This window comes from Xenopus tropicalis, chromosome 2, assembly GCF_000004195.4.
Source record: "Xenopus tropicalis strain Nigerian chromosome 2, UCB_Xtro_10.0, whole genome shotgun sequence".
NCBI classification, from domain to species: Eukaryota; Metazoa; Chordata; class Amphibia; order Anura; family Pipidae; genus Xenopus; species Xenopus tropicalis.
This window is the reverse complement of record NC_030678.2, coordinates 58,186,105-58,201,135: the sequence shown is the minus strand read 5'-3', so window position 1 is coordinate 58,201,135 and position 15,031 is coordinate 58,186,105. Positions and strand designations below refer to the sequence as shown.

Sequence of the window (15,031 nt, the reverse complement as noted above, 5' to 3'; positions counted from 1 at the left end):
GGAAATTACAGTTGATTGCAATGCAGCAACTGTGGGGATGCCAGACATTTGTTTTAATGTTATCATACATATATAATATGGCTTGTAGTACATAAACAGTACAGAAAATATGCTCACATTTTTTAGATAAATGCATTTGTGTACATTTCTTTTCTGGGCCATAATAAGGGCCCTGCAGTTTTTAGTTTGTGTCCATAGATTTTCCTATATGTGATTGGTTGTGCTAGATATTATTTAAAAATGCACGAATCATGGTCCTATTCTACACTTGGCCAAGTGGCTAAATGTTATGCAGTAGCAGCATCATGCATTTTTGAGTAGTAAGTCATATTGATGGCCATAGAGAAGTCACGAATTACAAAACTCAAAAGCAATTCCTATGCAAAGTGCAGAGCTGTAACCAGTACAACCCCAAAGTACCTGCATTGATGCACAAGATGCTTAAGGGAAGTGGGCACCATGTTGAGGTCACTAGAGAGCCCATGTTAACTGGTGCTAAATACAGGTCTGTCTTTGCACTTTTAGGAGCTTCCATTTACATTGCTTGAACTTAAGGGCCTTGTGTAGCTCCTTAACACCTCCGTACTCCTAATTTACAAAACAGAAACAATTATGTTGCTCTATTCGCAATAAGTACAAACTGTGAGGTGACAATTACACTGGAATACTGGGAAAGAAAGCTGCATCGTAGGAACTAAAAAGACAGAATTGCAACAGTTTTTCACACATTGCACAATGCTAGTAGATTACCCCAAATATTTTAAGAGAAGAATGAATCAGAATATCAGAATTTGTGAAACTTGGCATATGCTATGATGTAACTGTAATGTGATGCCCCGCCCCCTGCAAAAAATATCTTGGGAGGGGCCTACACGGCATGCAGTGTATGCATTTTATATGGCTTGTTTTTTGATATTGCATCACAATCTGATTTAATAATACTTAAATAAGTTACTGCTGGTTTGGCCATTAAAATGCAATGCCTCTTATGGAAGGCAGCAAACCTAATTGTGGATGAAATTATGCCAGTCAGTAGTATAGCTTGCTTTAAAGTAATTATTCTCCTCTGTGTGGTAGATTGCTCAGCTTTCTTACTCTGCTTCCTTTATCTGAATGAATGCTTCCCCTTTCTGTGCTTCCCATTCCACTTTTTCTCCTCTACCTTTTTTCCCATTCTGCTTTTTTGTGTGTTACCCTGTTGTGATCTGTTGCCTTACATTGGCAACTTCTACTCTCCACATGCTTTTTATTGTTTCTTTTCTACTGTTCTTTACCCACAGAACCTCTACACTTTTTTTTTGTTTTTTTAAGCATTAAAAGAGAAAATTTTTAACCACCACACCCTTTTGTCATATTCATGTCAAAGAAATGCCACAGCAACCTATTTATGCACCCTTGACATTTCTTGTTTTTAACACATTGGTTGCAATTGTGAGTGGGGAAGATTTGCATTTTGTGTAAAAAAAAAACCTGGCACATTGAATCTGATATTACACACTGCAGTTGCAGTTGTGAACCTCTATTGAGCATTTGCTACTGTACATACCTCTTTTATTTTATATTTCTATTAATTAATCAGATAAAACAAATACTGGCTTGCAAATATCATCAGTTATATTAACAGAACTTAGTGTCTGGCTGCCTTACTTATTTTCCAGTCTGTTAACTCTGCTATCAGACTTTTCTGCTTCTGGCCCAAAATCATTTATTTTAGACAGAAGGTCACAGAGCAATCACCATCAGGAATCTCTCAAATAGGATTGAAGGCATTATAGATCTCATCTTTCCTATAATTGCACATCTATTCTTCTATTGATGCACTTCAGTGAACATCCAGAGGCAAGTCTTATCAGTACTGTGATGTCCATTTTAGACACAGTTTGACCTTGGTGTGCAGTTTAGCTTGACCTTTTATTCATAAAATGACACTTTTCTACCTGACCAGCTCACTTCTCTACATACACAAACAATATTTATTACTTATTACAAACTAGTAACAGGAAGCCTTTGTACTAAATGTTTTTAGTGTTGTGTTAAAATTTTCTTTTTGCAGTAAAGTACTGCAGTGGTGTGTGCTATATCCACTCTGTTGGTGAATTAAATGCATGTTCCTTGTGGCAAATGCCTAATCACACATCTTGATGCACATTCTGTTGTGTAGCCTTTTAATTACGGCTCACTAAGGTGTTATGTTTGGGGTTGTTTTTTTGGGTATAGGGTACCACTTCGTCTGCAGGCATGAAAAATATCAATCTTTCTAGCAGCTGTAGGGTTATCAGACTTGCAGTCTGTTTCCCTCTTGATTATCAGCCATCATTTTCTCTTTCCTTTTTCAGTTGGATACATATACATAAATATTATAATTGGTGGATCATTAAGTGTCATTTTAGTCTCATACCAGAAGGTCCCCTGGAAGCACCGCACTTGTGCTTGTTTATTTAGTAGTAGGCAAAGTTGTAATGTAACTTTCCCATGTTTTAAAAAATATTTTGAAATATTTTTCTTTTTGCAAGGAGACTTCTACCCAGTCTATGTTAAATAAATGGGATACATCAAAATGCAAAATGAGAGAGAAAAGGGTGCAGTTTTATCCATACATGGAGGAAACACTTTGCTTTAATATTGTTATTTCCATGTTCTGAGTGCCAGTGCCATAGATTTTACATTCTCCATGTGGACTTTGATTAATGCCGTGCTGCATGTTTAAAATATCACATAGCGTGGCAAAATAAGGTGCTCCACCACTTAAAGGGTTAGGGGCATATTTATCAAAATTTGAGGTAGAGAAAAAAAACACAATCCTGCAAAAAAAAAAAAAAACCACTATGCAAGCAACATTTCATGTTTTTTTTTTTTCAAATGCTAGATGATTTATAACAAAAAAGCTCAAACCAAATTGCATTTGCAAAATGCATTTGCATTTTGGCACCAAAAAAAGTTACAGTATATGCCATTGAGCTTCATATTGAAAATCTTAAATGTTTTGATAAACTGGGGAAATAAATAATGTTGTTAGAGGCAGTTCCCATTGACTTCTATAGAAGCTTGCTAGCTTTATATTTCAATTATTTTCTGGCTACTTTTCAAGGTTTTTTTGTTTTTTTTTTATAAATCCTAACTATTCGAGGTTTCAGAAAATAATCATCTGAATATTTGCATTCTTCTCTGCATTTTAACTCGAATTGAGAAGAAAACACAAACTCAGATTTGGGGGAAAAAACCCTTAAATACAAAAGGCTTAGTGGTGATTTTAACATAAAATGTTCAGTACGTTGTATAAATTATGATGAATAAAGGAACCAATTTTTCAAAAAAACTTTCCTGTAAAAAGGTATGTTTTTCACATGCTAATGATGTGCCTCTGTATTTGTATCCCTTTTTTTGTTGCAGACAGCTAAAGTTGACAACAGGTGATTGGTTTTGTGAAGAACGTGGCAAACGTTTCAAGAATGGCACTGTTCTTGGAAGTGACATAGTCCGAAAATCAATTATGAGAAAGATACCAGGTATCTCTTTATGAAACATTTATATATGTATATACCCTGACCCTGAGAATACTGGGTATGAGAAAGACAGAGAGAGGGAGATAGAGAGGGAGGATTACAAAATAAGTGTAAGGGTGAAGTGTAACAAAAACTATTTTTAATAAACAAATTTACCATTTATCGCCTTGATATATTGATTAATATTGCCCTGCTGTATTTTTTCCTTATTTGTAAGCTTGTTATCATAGTGTATTATGCTGTAACCAACCCAGGATTATAACAGCTGTCATCCATTAGAAGGGGGTGTTCCACAATTCACAGTGATGAGTGACTTAGAATTTTATCTTACTACAAATGCCAAGATACCACTGTCAAGTTCTGTACGGTCAAGCTCTGTGCATTATTTGTAGAGGCACTGACCTTTCTACTTTACGTTGCCTTTGGGGGATGTACTCTTCTGTTTGACTATAAAAAGAAAATCATTTAATTACTTTTTTGTAGCAGTAAGCAAACCTGACAGAGATGTGGAAGATTCAGGCAAACAACTCCCAGCAAATGAAAATGTGCAAAATGGGAGGTAATTAATGTTTTAATATTGCTATCCTATATAGTCTGTCTTTCCCTGTTATTTATAAATGCTTATTAATGTATCAGCATTGTTGCTCTTTCAGGTAGAGGGAGTACTCTAAAATGACTCCTTCTCTGCAACAGAAATTCAATTTCTTTCTGTACTTAACCACCCCACCCCCACAGTGTCCTAGTCAGCCTGGTCAATAGTGTATATATATGTTATATCTACAGTTATAATTTTGAAGCATGAACAACCATGTTTAAAGAGTAATTAACAGCCACCCATTCGATCTCTCACTCACCCACTGCCAGCCCCTTCCCATCCCTGTTTTGTTCCACTGGCCCACCATGGGCCATGTATGTCAAAAGATAATAGAAAATAGAGCTTGCTACAGTACTGCAGAGGAAATTTCATAACTCTCTATTCAGTTGAGGAGGATTATCCTTTACCCTATACAAGTCAGTAGAGAGCTGTGAAATGTCCCTCTGGTGAACTGTGGTAAACCCTCTTTTCACCTTTTAGTAGTTGTTGGCTAACTGTGGTTCTATTTTACACTTTTATACATATGCAGTAAGTTAACAGTTATGGTGGGTATGTTAAAATGTTACAGTATATTAGCGCAGCATTAGTGCTGTGGGGAATGGGGTTAAATAGATATAATGGGACACAGAGCTTTAAAGGGGACCTGTCATCCTAAGACATAACTCCAAATTATTTTCTATATTGTTAGTTAAGCAAAATAAACTTTACTTATGCTATATAAATAATATAAATCTTGTTTCCTTCCGTCTTGGAATTACTCAATCAAAGCAAGCAGGCAGGCACCATTTTGTGGACACTGTTATTAAGGCAAACTTTGTATCACCCCAAAATCTTGGGTATGTGCCAGAATGGGGGACCAGATACCCAGGCCTTGCACTGGCTACACAATTAGATGATGAGGAGGGAGGGGAAAAGTGAGATGTGCAGTGACATCTAGGTAGTGCTGAATGGAAAGCTAAAGTTATTTTCTGCCCCGCCTCTATGCCTAAGGCATAGAGGTGGGGCAAGCAATATATGATTGACAGCTGGGATTTTTAAATGCCTTTATAATGGGTTTGGATGTGTTAATATAAAAATGAATTTGGGCTTCATGTTTAATTTGAAAAGGACTTTCATTATACAGCTTTTTATGTCTGGGTGACAGGTCCACTTTAAGGGGCAACTTTGGAGATACAGATGTTCTGTACTTTCTTCTTGGGGAAGGTACATCATCTCTAATCCAATGCTTGTAAGTTTTAGTGGGAGAATGTGTTTTTTTATCTGTACCCTGTTATTTCTGCCATGTTAACTAGTGATTATTTTCAAACTAGTGTTCTGGAGAACAAATCTGCAAAAGGAGAAGATGGAAGAAGCATTCGGTCAGATATTGACAACCAAAGCTTGCACAGCAATAGGTCAATGCCTCGTAGTGACAGGTGAGGGAAATATTCACTTCTATTTTTTATTATAAATATAAGCAAAGTCTTAATTGAAAGCCAGAAATACTCCTTATCTGCCAATACAAAATATATAGTATAATCACACTAAATAGGATGGAAGAGAAATAGAATACAACTATAGTTTTAGAGTCTATATTAAGAGTTTATACGTTTTAGAACTATGCCAAAAATAGTATGGTTTCATTCTTCCAGGCTTTCACGCTTTTGTGATGATTGTCATAGGCAGAAGGTTTATTAGAATAGAAAGTGGCTTCCAGTGGTTCAGGAAAGTTTTAAACACCACTTGTCAGTCAATACACCCCATGCATTAGTGCCATTATGCTCATTTGATGCCATTCTTTCATCTGTGATTTTTAAAAGCTACAGTGGTGCCTTTCCTGATTGTATCCATGAAAAACTGTTAATTACAGTACACGGTCATGGAAGCTATACAAGGCAACCAGACAAGAGGACCATTTTATAAATCCAGCTGGGTACATTTACTTAGAACTAGTGATGAGCGAATCTGTCCGAAAAATTCACGAAACGCATTTGTCGCATGATTTTTTTTGTCGCCCGTGTCTTTTTTGTCGCCCGCAGGTTTTTTTTTTGTCACCTGCGCCCTTTTTTACGCAACCATGCCCAATTTTGACCATCCGCACCCAATTTGATGCTCAACAAAAATTTTTTTACATGCGCCAAATTTTCCCGAAAGTTTCGCAAAACAATTCGCCAATGGTGAAATGTAGAAATTCGCTACGAATCCATGCCTAGCAATAAAATTCGCTCATCACTACTTAGAACAGCATGTGGTTATTTATTATATATGTTAAAGAATATATTGAATAAGGAATTTAAGATATATGTATAAGGAATTTATTATATCTGTATAAGGAATTTATTATATCTGTATAAGGAATCAGAACAAACAGAGAGTGCTGTATGTTTGTCTGGTAACAGTGAGAGTGAAAGCTTCCTGCAACATTTAATTTATTGACTGATTTTGCTTTCAAGGATAAGCAATTTATTTGACAAAATGACTGGAAAGAAGGCAAAAAATGAAGAGGATGATGCTCAAAGCTTGCGAAGCATGAGATCTGATAGGTGAGCATGTAGAATTTGTGACTTGGATGAGTAAACAATCTGCTCTGCAGAATATCTGTGTTGATAAAAAACAAACTGAATATAGAGATTAGTAATGAGTGAATCTGTCCTATTTGACTTCCCCGAAAATTTGTGAAACGTCACCAATTCGCAAAATGCACAGAAGAAATGGGTGACAATTATTTTTTTATCGTGCAACTTTTCTTTTTTTTACAACCATTGGAGTCTATGGGCGTTTTTTTTGCGGCAAAACCTGGCAAAAAATTTTGCTCATCACTAACAGAGACTGGAAATTGTTAGTGATTGGTCCCTTATAGTAAACAAACATTAATGTCATGCTTCTTGTGATTATTATGAATGATTAAAAAATATATTTTTTTAATAGGACTATGAAGGATAAAACTATACCTGTTTTGTACCAGAAAGGCAGATTTTAAAGAAAAAATATAAGCCTATATGCTGTGCTTGGTCAATGCTGTTTCTGGCTAGTGCAGAGGTTTTTGCGTTCTTTGGGTTCAAACCTAATAGCTGTTCAGCTAGCTGTTCCCTATTTTCCTCTTTGCCTTGTTCCCTCGTAGTAGTTTGCAATACTCTAGGTAATGGGAAAAAGATGGGATTTTTGTATAAAGATCTTTCACTGGCCTGGTCCTTACTAGATCCTAGCTTCTCTGTGTGTATAATATAAATACAATTAGATTCTTGGCACCTTTCCAGTATACATTAATTAAACATTTTAACTAGTTTTAAAGTTATTTGCAAAGTTAACTGGAATTGAAAATTGTATTTGTTAAGAACCAGCAGTGCAGCAGAATAGAACAGGGCAGATAAATATTGCTTTTAACGTTCTGGAAAGTTGATTATAACTATGATTGAACAAGAATACTATCCAAGGCTATTGGAATCTTAGGATCTATAGTCAGTATAGATATTGGTATATATAGTTTATATATGTGAATGTATAGGTCTGTATGTGTATTTGTATAGATTTTGGTTTGTATGGAGTGGTTGAACTTGATGGACTTTTGACTTTTATCAGCCCAACTTGCTGTATCCCTTTAAAGAGATACTGTCATGATTTTTATGGTGTAATTTTTATTTATAAATGACACTGTTTATATAGCGTATAATTCACTCTACAATTTAATATTTTATTCTTGAACCAACAAATGTTTTTGTGTAGGCAGCCATTTCTGTGAATAGTGCCTGAGCTTTTAGAAGTAGCCAGCACTACACATTAGAACTGCTTTCAGGTAACCTATGGTTTCTCCTACTCCCATGTAACTCGAGGAGTCGCAAGCAGGACTTAGATTTCTTACTATTGAGTTCTATTCTAATCTACTGGAAGCTGCTATCTTGCTACCTTCCCTTGTTCTGCTGATTGGCTGCTTCAACTTGTAGCGCAGCAGTAACGTGTGACTGAAGTTTATCAGAGCACAGGTCACATGAATGTGGCACCCTGAATGTGAAAATTCAAGATTAAATCTACAAAACAAAAACATTTGTTTGTGTTTTGAAATATGGATTTCAAAGCAGGATTCTGCTGGAGAAGCTCTATTAACTGATGTTTTTTGAAAAAACTTGTTTTCACATGACAGTATTCCTTTAACATCATCAGGCACCCTCTCCTGACGTTTTTGATTCTAGTGTTAATACATAATTAGAAGTATAATCCCTTAGGACACCTTTGTTTTTTCTTATGTAGTCTGCTTTTGGAGTAACATGTGGCAACCAAACAAAAAAAATAATAAATTAGGTCATCCATCCTATAAGTTGATAAACTAGACTTTGACGTTAAAGGTGTGGTTAATTATTTCACAGGAAAGTTAAAGTGAACGTTCACTCAGAGTCATTGCAAGCAGCTGTCACCGAACAGGAGAATACTGACATGATAAGTCAAGCCAGCTTCAAAGTTGATGTACGTTCTGAATCCAGACCTGGTTCATCTCTTTCTGCAAGGTACAATACACATACAATTTAGATGTTGTTTATTGTCTGGATGTCAACTTACCGTATGTCACCTTACATAAGTGAATGTAACACCAGTTTTTAAGGGAACAATAGTTTTTAATACTCAGTGATACAGATAATTTTGAGAGTGGAAGTTATGTCCTAATATTTTAGACTATAATTTGTCTGTACAGTTTTTGGAATGATAGCTAGTTAGTAAATATTTGTTTTGGTAACCCATAAAATGGATAATGCATCTTATATGGTCATGCTTAGCCTTACTGCACTTGCCATAGGGATAAGGAAAGCTGGAAACAAAGCATTATGGGATTATGTGGGATGAATAACAACCTGAGTTTACTCTTAGCCTAAACAGAGATATACCATAAAACTGACAGCCCCACTTACAGGGCCCCCTTCGTTACAGATACTGGATCTTTTATCTGAAATACTAATGGGGTTTACAGAAAACTTTACAAGATATCATAATTAACATGTATTTTATGTAATTTTTATCATTATAGCTAAAAAACGTTTACCATTAATAAACCCAGCAGGATATAAGATATGGATTTATGCAGCTTGGTTAGGATACAAGGTACTGTTTCATTATTATCACAGAGAAACAATCTGAGATTAGATCTAATTTATTTATGTATGAAACATATACTGTATGTATGATTAATAAGTCAAATCAAATCAAGAATTTTATTCTAATTTTATTTGTGTATAACTTTCACTGTGGCATTAATTGGCTCATCTATACGCTATATGAAACTTTGCAATTATGCTCTTGTTTCTTTGCTTTTAAACGCTGGTAGTATTCAACAAAAATTTGCTAAAAACCAAAGATTCAGAGGATATTTTCTTTTATAATTCTAGAGGGAGTGTTGATTCATTGGACACTGGTGTTTCAAGTCCCAAATCAAAAGGCAATGCACCATCTTCTTACCAAAGCAGCAGCATAAATGTCATTGGAACGTTGCCTGCTAGGCAGAGCTCCCCAACAGCAAGTATGCACAGTGCAGCTTCTAATAGTCATTCGGTGAGTATTATGTGTTCTCTTGGCACTACAGCAAAGTCTTTCTATCAAGTAACTGGATATATAGTGTTAATTTACTGTATCTATTTTACCTTCCCCTCTTTGTGCTTGAGTCTTTAGATCAGTGCTGTCCACAGCCTCCCTTTGTCTGGCTGGCTGCTGTGACTGCTTACCTTTGGGAAGCTTTAAATGGTTTCAGTACTGAGATTAAATGCCCCCCGGCATTGTTCACACCTCAGATTGAGGCTGTAAACACCTGTATTGTTTAAACATGTAATCCCCTGTACTGTTCACACAATTTCAGTCCATGCATTGTTAACCCCTGCATTTTTCACACCTTAGGCTCAGCCTGTAAACCCCCACATTGTTCCCCTGTACACATCTCAGACTGTCGGAGCAGTGCCAGCATTGTGTCAATGTATGTACTGCCTGCCCTATGCTGCCTGTGTGTATGGCACACACAGGCAGCATAGAGCAGGCAGAGTATTGCACACAGGCAGCATAGGGCAGGCAGAGTATGGCACTGAGGCAGGGTAGAGTAGGGCAGGCAGAGTAAGGGACACACAGGCAGGGTAGGGCAGGCAGAGTATGACACACACAGGCAGCATAGGGCAGCTAGAGTATGGCACATACAGGCAACATAGGGCAGCTAGAATATGGCACACAGGCAGGGTAGAGTAGGCCAGGCAGCGTATGGGACACACAGACAGGGTAGGTCAGGGAGAGTATGGCACACACAGGCAGCATAGGGCAGCCAGAGTAAGGCACACACAGGCATACTGACCTATATTCACCTATCTATACACTCACAAACATAAACCATATATACCAACATCTATACTAACTGTAGGTTTTAGTAACACAATAGCCTTGGATACTATGCTTGTTCAAGAACTCATCCAGGCCCCTCTTAAAGGAGAAGGAAAGGTAAAAACTAAGTAAGCTTTATCAGAAAGGTCTATGTAAATACAGCCATAAGCACTCACAGAAACACTGCACTGAGTCCTCTGTCAAAAGAAACAGAATTTGTTGTCTCTTTGTTTTCCTGTGCCAGAGACACGCGGCTCTCTCCTCTCTCCTGCTCCCCCCTCCCTCAAGAATGCTAAGAACTCCCTTCCCCCCTTAGGAATGTGGATCTGAGCCAATCAACAGGAAGCTGACTCTATACACAGCTCAGCATTTTTTCTTCCTGTTTGGCTTCTGATCAACTGAACAGGTGAACTATGGGGAGACTTAAGGGCACTATTGAGACAACTGAAGGTATGCCTGCAGCTTGAGATTAACTCTTTATTAGCCTTTCCTTCTCCTTTAAAGGCATTAACAGAATCTGCCATCACAACATCACTAAGAAAGGCATTCCACAACCTGAAATTTTGGTCCTCTAATTTAAAGGGGTGGCCTCTGGTGCGATGATCCTTTTAATGGGAAAAAAGAACTTCACCTAACTGTCTATAACCACTGCTAATATTATGCTTTTCAGAGCTCTGAACTGCTTTGTATGAATACCAGAAAATAAGCTCCTTTCTTTAAAAAATCAAATCAAAAACAGTACAATGAATTACAATTTATGTTGAGAATCCTTATGACATAGATACAGTCTGTGTACATTAAAATATGAATATATTTCTAACCATATTGTTATTTTTAACAGCGATCTGGTGTACAAAATGGCACTAAAACAAGTTCCAGTATTCCAGAAGACATGTCAAAGGGGCACGAACGCAGGGCTTCTGCTACTCCTTCATTAGTTATATCCAGAGCTTCCTTATCATCAGGTAGGCGTATAACATTCTGTTGTAACGTTAGCCAATGGATAAGCAAATTGAGGTTAGTTCAACGCTTCCCTTTACTGTATTTATTCATTTTCTGTAAGTTTGGGGATGCATACAAAGTCCAGCACATACCCTGACAGCACCACTGTCAAAAGGAAGAAATTAAAATAGTGTGGAAGAGAATTCATGATCATTACAGTCTTCTGTCTTCACTTAGTTTAAATCCATTTTCTACCATTTAAGTTTTTAAGTCTCCAAGAAATCTTTGAGAAGCATAGTCTAATATATATGCTTAATAACCTCTCTGCCTTGGTGACCAATGTTTAGCCAACATGAAGTAAGTTTAAAAGAAAGATAATTAACACAATAAACGTTGTCTTTTCTGTAATAGAAATGTCATAAAAAACAATTAGAGGAGTAATCTATAGCATTTCTCTAGCATTAAATGGTTATGGCTCAACATGACAGCTTCCTCGCATTTCTATACAAGCTAACATGCAGAGGTGAAATAATCTATGCACACATCAGAACAAATGTAGGGTAGATGTTTCCCTTTTAATTTTAATTGAGGAAAAGGTGATAATAACAACACTCATCTGGCTTAATGTTAAAATTGTTAAATGGAAAAGAACTGGCACCTTTTTTCCCTACTTGCACATTTGCAAGCAGTTTCGCACCAAAGTACGCTCCTTGTGCCTGCACCCAGGCCTACACGATAGCTCCTGGTGCAGGCATAACAATCAGGTTTTTGAAGTGTAGGGGCAGATACTTGGCCTGCGCTTATCCACAGACAGAGAATCCGCCCCGTGTAGCATTAGCATAAAGACTAATTGTCACGGTCGGCACCCTAAACCAGAACAGATGCCAAGTTCCCTTGTCTCGGCTCGGCTTCACCAGTATTGTGACCGCCTTTGGCTTCGGGAGGAGCCCTTAGCTACTCAGATGCCACCTGGACTTAACAAGAGGAACAAGGCAGGAGTTCTGGCAAGCAAAGGGGCACGACTGTGGATAAAGTCAGTTAGGCCGAAGATCACGGTACAAATAGGGTTAAACAAGTTCGTCGTCAGGCAGGCTGGGTCGAGGCAGGCAGAAACCAGGGATCGTCAGACAGGCAAGGGTCAACCAGATAATCAAGCAGCGGGGTTAGGCAAAATCGGAGTCAAAAGTACAAGCCGAGGTCAGGTTACGGATTTCAGAATAGTCAGGAACAGGCCGGGTCAAAAACAGGAAAATTACCAACAGGGACAAATGCACGAAGCTCAGAAAGGCACCAGAATCAAATTCTATCACGGGCAATGAGAAAAGGCAAAAAGTCCCTTTAAATGCTTTTGAATTTCGCGCCATTGCGCGCTGACGTCATCACGCCAGCACGCATGTGCTTAACAACGCGGAAGTGCGTGCGCGTGCGCACTTAGGGACATACCGGCGCAGAGGGAAGACGGCGCGGCGGGCGTCCCCACCGCGCCGGTAAGGTAGATTTCCTTACACTAATAATTGCCAACTATACTTTCATATTAATATGAAAAGCATTTCTTTTACAGAGCAGAGCAAATCTGAATATGATTTAAGTGGCCACTTTACAGAAGAAAACCAGGAAAGCATAAGCATGAGGAGCATATCCGTCCCAGACTATTTAAATAAGGATCCTGTAAGTTGTTTGATGATATCAATCCTTGTATTCATTAGATGTACCCAAATTCAGGCAATATAGCATATAATCCCATGTGTGTTATGGTTAATAAATGAGAAAGATATAAATGTCGACTTTACTTTATGTATCTAATTTGGTTGTTCAGATAATCACTCCTTTTATACGTTTTGTATCTTGTTTATATAAGGTGAACTGTGTTGCCTTAAACCAAGAGACACAAGAATGCAATATTTTTTACCAACCCACTTCTTGGTGTTGAATAAAGCTTATAAGTATCATTATAAGTATTTTATAAGTATCACCTCAATACAATGACAAAAAAGGGCCATGCAGTCTGTTTGTTGTATTGATTGCCATTATGAGAGCCTCAGGATACAGATTGGCATTATTAGTGTCTTGGTTCTTTGCTTATGCTGAACAAGCTGTGATCTCCACTGATACAGTGGGTTAGCAAATTATCTATGAACTGAAAACAGGATGTATTGCTCGATGGTTTAATACAGCTGACACACTTAGTAAGATTAAATGGGTAATTCACCTTGTAAAATGCAGCTGCAATATTGACTTCTTTCAGTTCTTTTCTGCTTTGTATCGTTTTTCCAATGTTTCTACCATTTAAAAAGCACCATGCATTTTTTCCACCTTAAAAGACCCCTCCTGGAAATTTGCAAACAGTGTCTATAATCAAATTCCTTGCTCTCACAGAATAGAGCACCTCAGTCTGCCAGGAGTGCTGGGTCACACAAGGCTAGTTTTAGTATTTTGTGTCACTGTATTCTTTGTATAAATGGGGGCTGATGGGAGACCTGATCAACTCAATTCAGCTTGAAATGCTCTTTTTTCCCAGGAATACATAGATAAGATTGATGAAGATTTTGATGATTTGGGGCCGTCAACAAATTTGACAAAATCAATGGTAAGAACAATTTTCATTATTTTAGCTTTGTATTTTTATACAGTTTAACACACACACACACTGTGTAAACTGCCCAGTCCTTAAAGGGAACCTGTCACACTAAGAAATTATCCCAAATTTATTTCTATTGTGTTTGTAAATGTAAACTTCATGTACACTATATAAGTAATATCAATTTTGTTTCCTTCAGTTTTTGAATTATACAATCACCGCAAGCAGGCAGGTGCCATTTTGTGGACACAGCAAGTTTTGTATTATATCAAAATCTTGTTTATGTGACAGAAAGGAAGATCAGATGCGTATGCACATGCACTGGTGAGGAGGGAGGGAGAAAGTTAGAATTGCATTGACATCTAGGAAGTGCTGAATGGAAAGTGAAAGTAATAATCTGCCCCACCTCTATGCCTTAAGCATAAAGGTGGGCAGGCAATATATGATTGACAGGTGGGAGTTTTAAATGCCTTTATAATGGGCATGGATGTGTTAATTAAAAAAGGAATTTGGATTTCATGTTTAATTTGAAAAGGACTTATGATACAGTTTTTTCACAATGTGATTGATTAGTAAAGACCATGTTGTACTTACCATTAACTTAGTAGCTTAAGTGAGAAAGCAGGGAGCTTTTAAGCCCTAGCTAATTTCCATTTACCTGTTAGCAAAATAAGGCTACAAGTTCCACAGAAACAGAAAGAAAAAAAATCAAATGATAAAAAATTAAATTATCTGTGTAATATTAAAAGTATGATTCTAGGTATGAACTGCTCCTTATGAATCTGCAATATCATAACTAGTGATGGGTGAAAAGTTTCGCCAGGCATGGATTCGCGGCGAATTTCCACGTTTCACGAAACGGATGAAAAATTTCGCCACGGAAAAATTCGGCGCACGTCCAAAAATTGTCGCCGGCGTCAAAAAAGAATAGTCGCGGGCGACAAAATAATAGCCGCGTGACAAAACAATAGCCGCGTGACTAAATAATAGCCGCGGGCGACGAAATAATAGCCGCGTGCGACAAAACAATAGCCATGCGACAAAACAATAGCCGCGGGCGACGAAACAATAGCCGCGCGACAAAATAATAGC

The 15,031-nt window shown here is 37.5% G+C and overlaps 1 protein-coding gene across 5 annotated transcripts in view; it reads left to right on the top strand.

The window, feature by feature from the left end:
- Window positions 1-15,031, top strand: part of sytl5 (synaptotagmin like 5) — a 75,620-nt gene that overhangs the window by 42,952 nt on the left and 17,637 nt on the right. For 4 of the 5 annotated variants that reach the window (XM_031896808.1, XM_012957616.3, XM_012957618.3 and 1 more), the window contains exons 4-12: window positions 3,391-3,506; window positions 3,987-4,062; window positions 5,409-5,513; window positions 6,531-6,620; window positions 8,439-8,576; window positions 9,450-9,612; window positions 11,261-11,384; window positions 12,923-13,029; window positions 13,880-13,948. In XM_031896808.1, the coding sequence (XP_031752668.1) occupies window positions 3,391-3,506; window positions 3,987-4,062; window positions 5,409-5,513; window positions 6,531-6,620; window positions 8,439-8,576; window positions 9,450-9,612; window positions 11,261-11,384; window positions 12,923-13,029; window positions 13,880-13,948 (988 nt within the window). The remainder of the gene's footprint in view (window positions 1-3,390; window positions 3,507-3,986; window positions 4,063-5,408; window positions 5,514-6,530; window positions 6,621-8,438; window positions 8,577-9,449; window positions 9,613-11,260; window positions 11,385-12,922; window positions 13,030-13,879; window positions 13,949-15,031) is intronic. The other variant, XM_012957617.3, reaches the window with a different exon arrangement.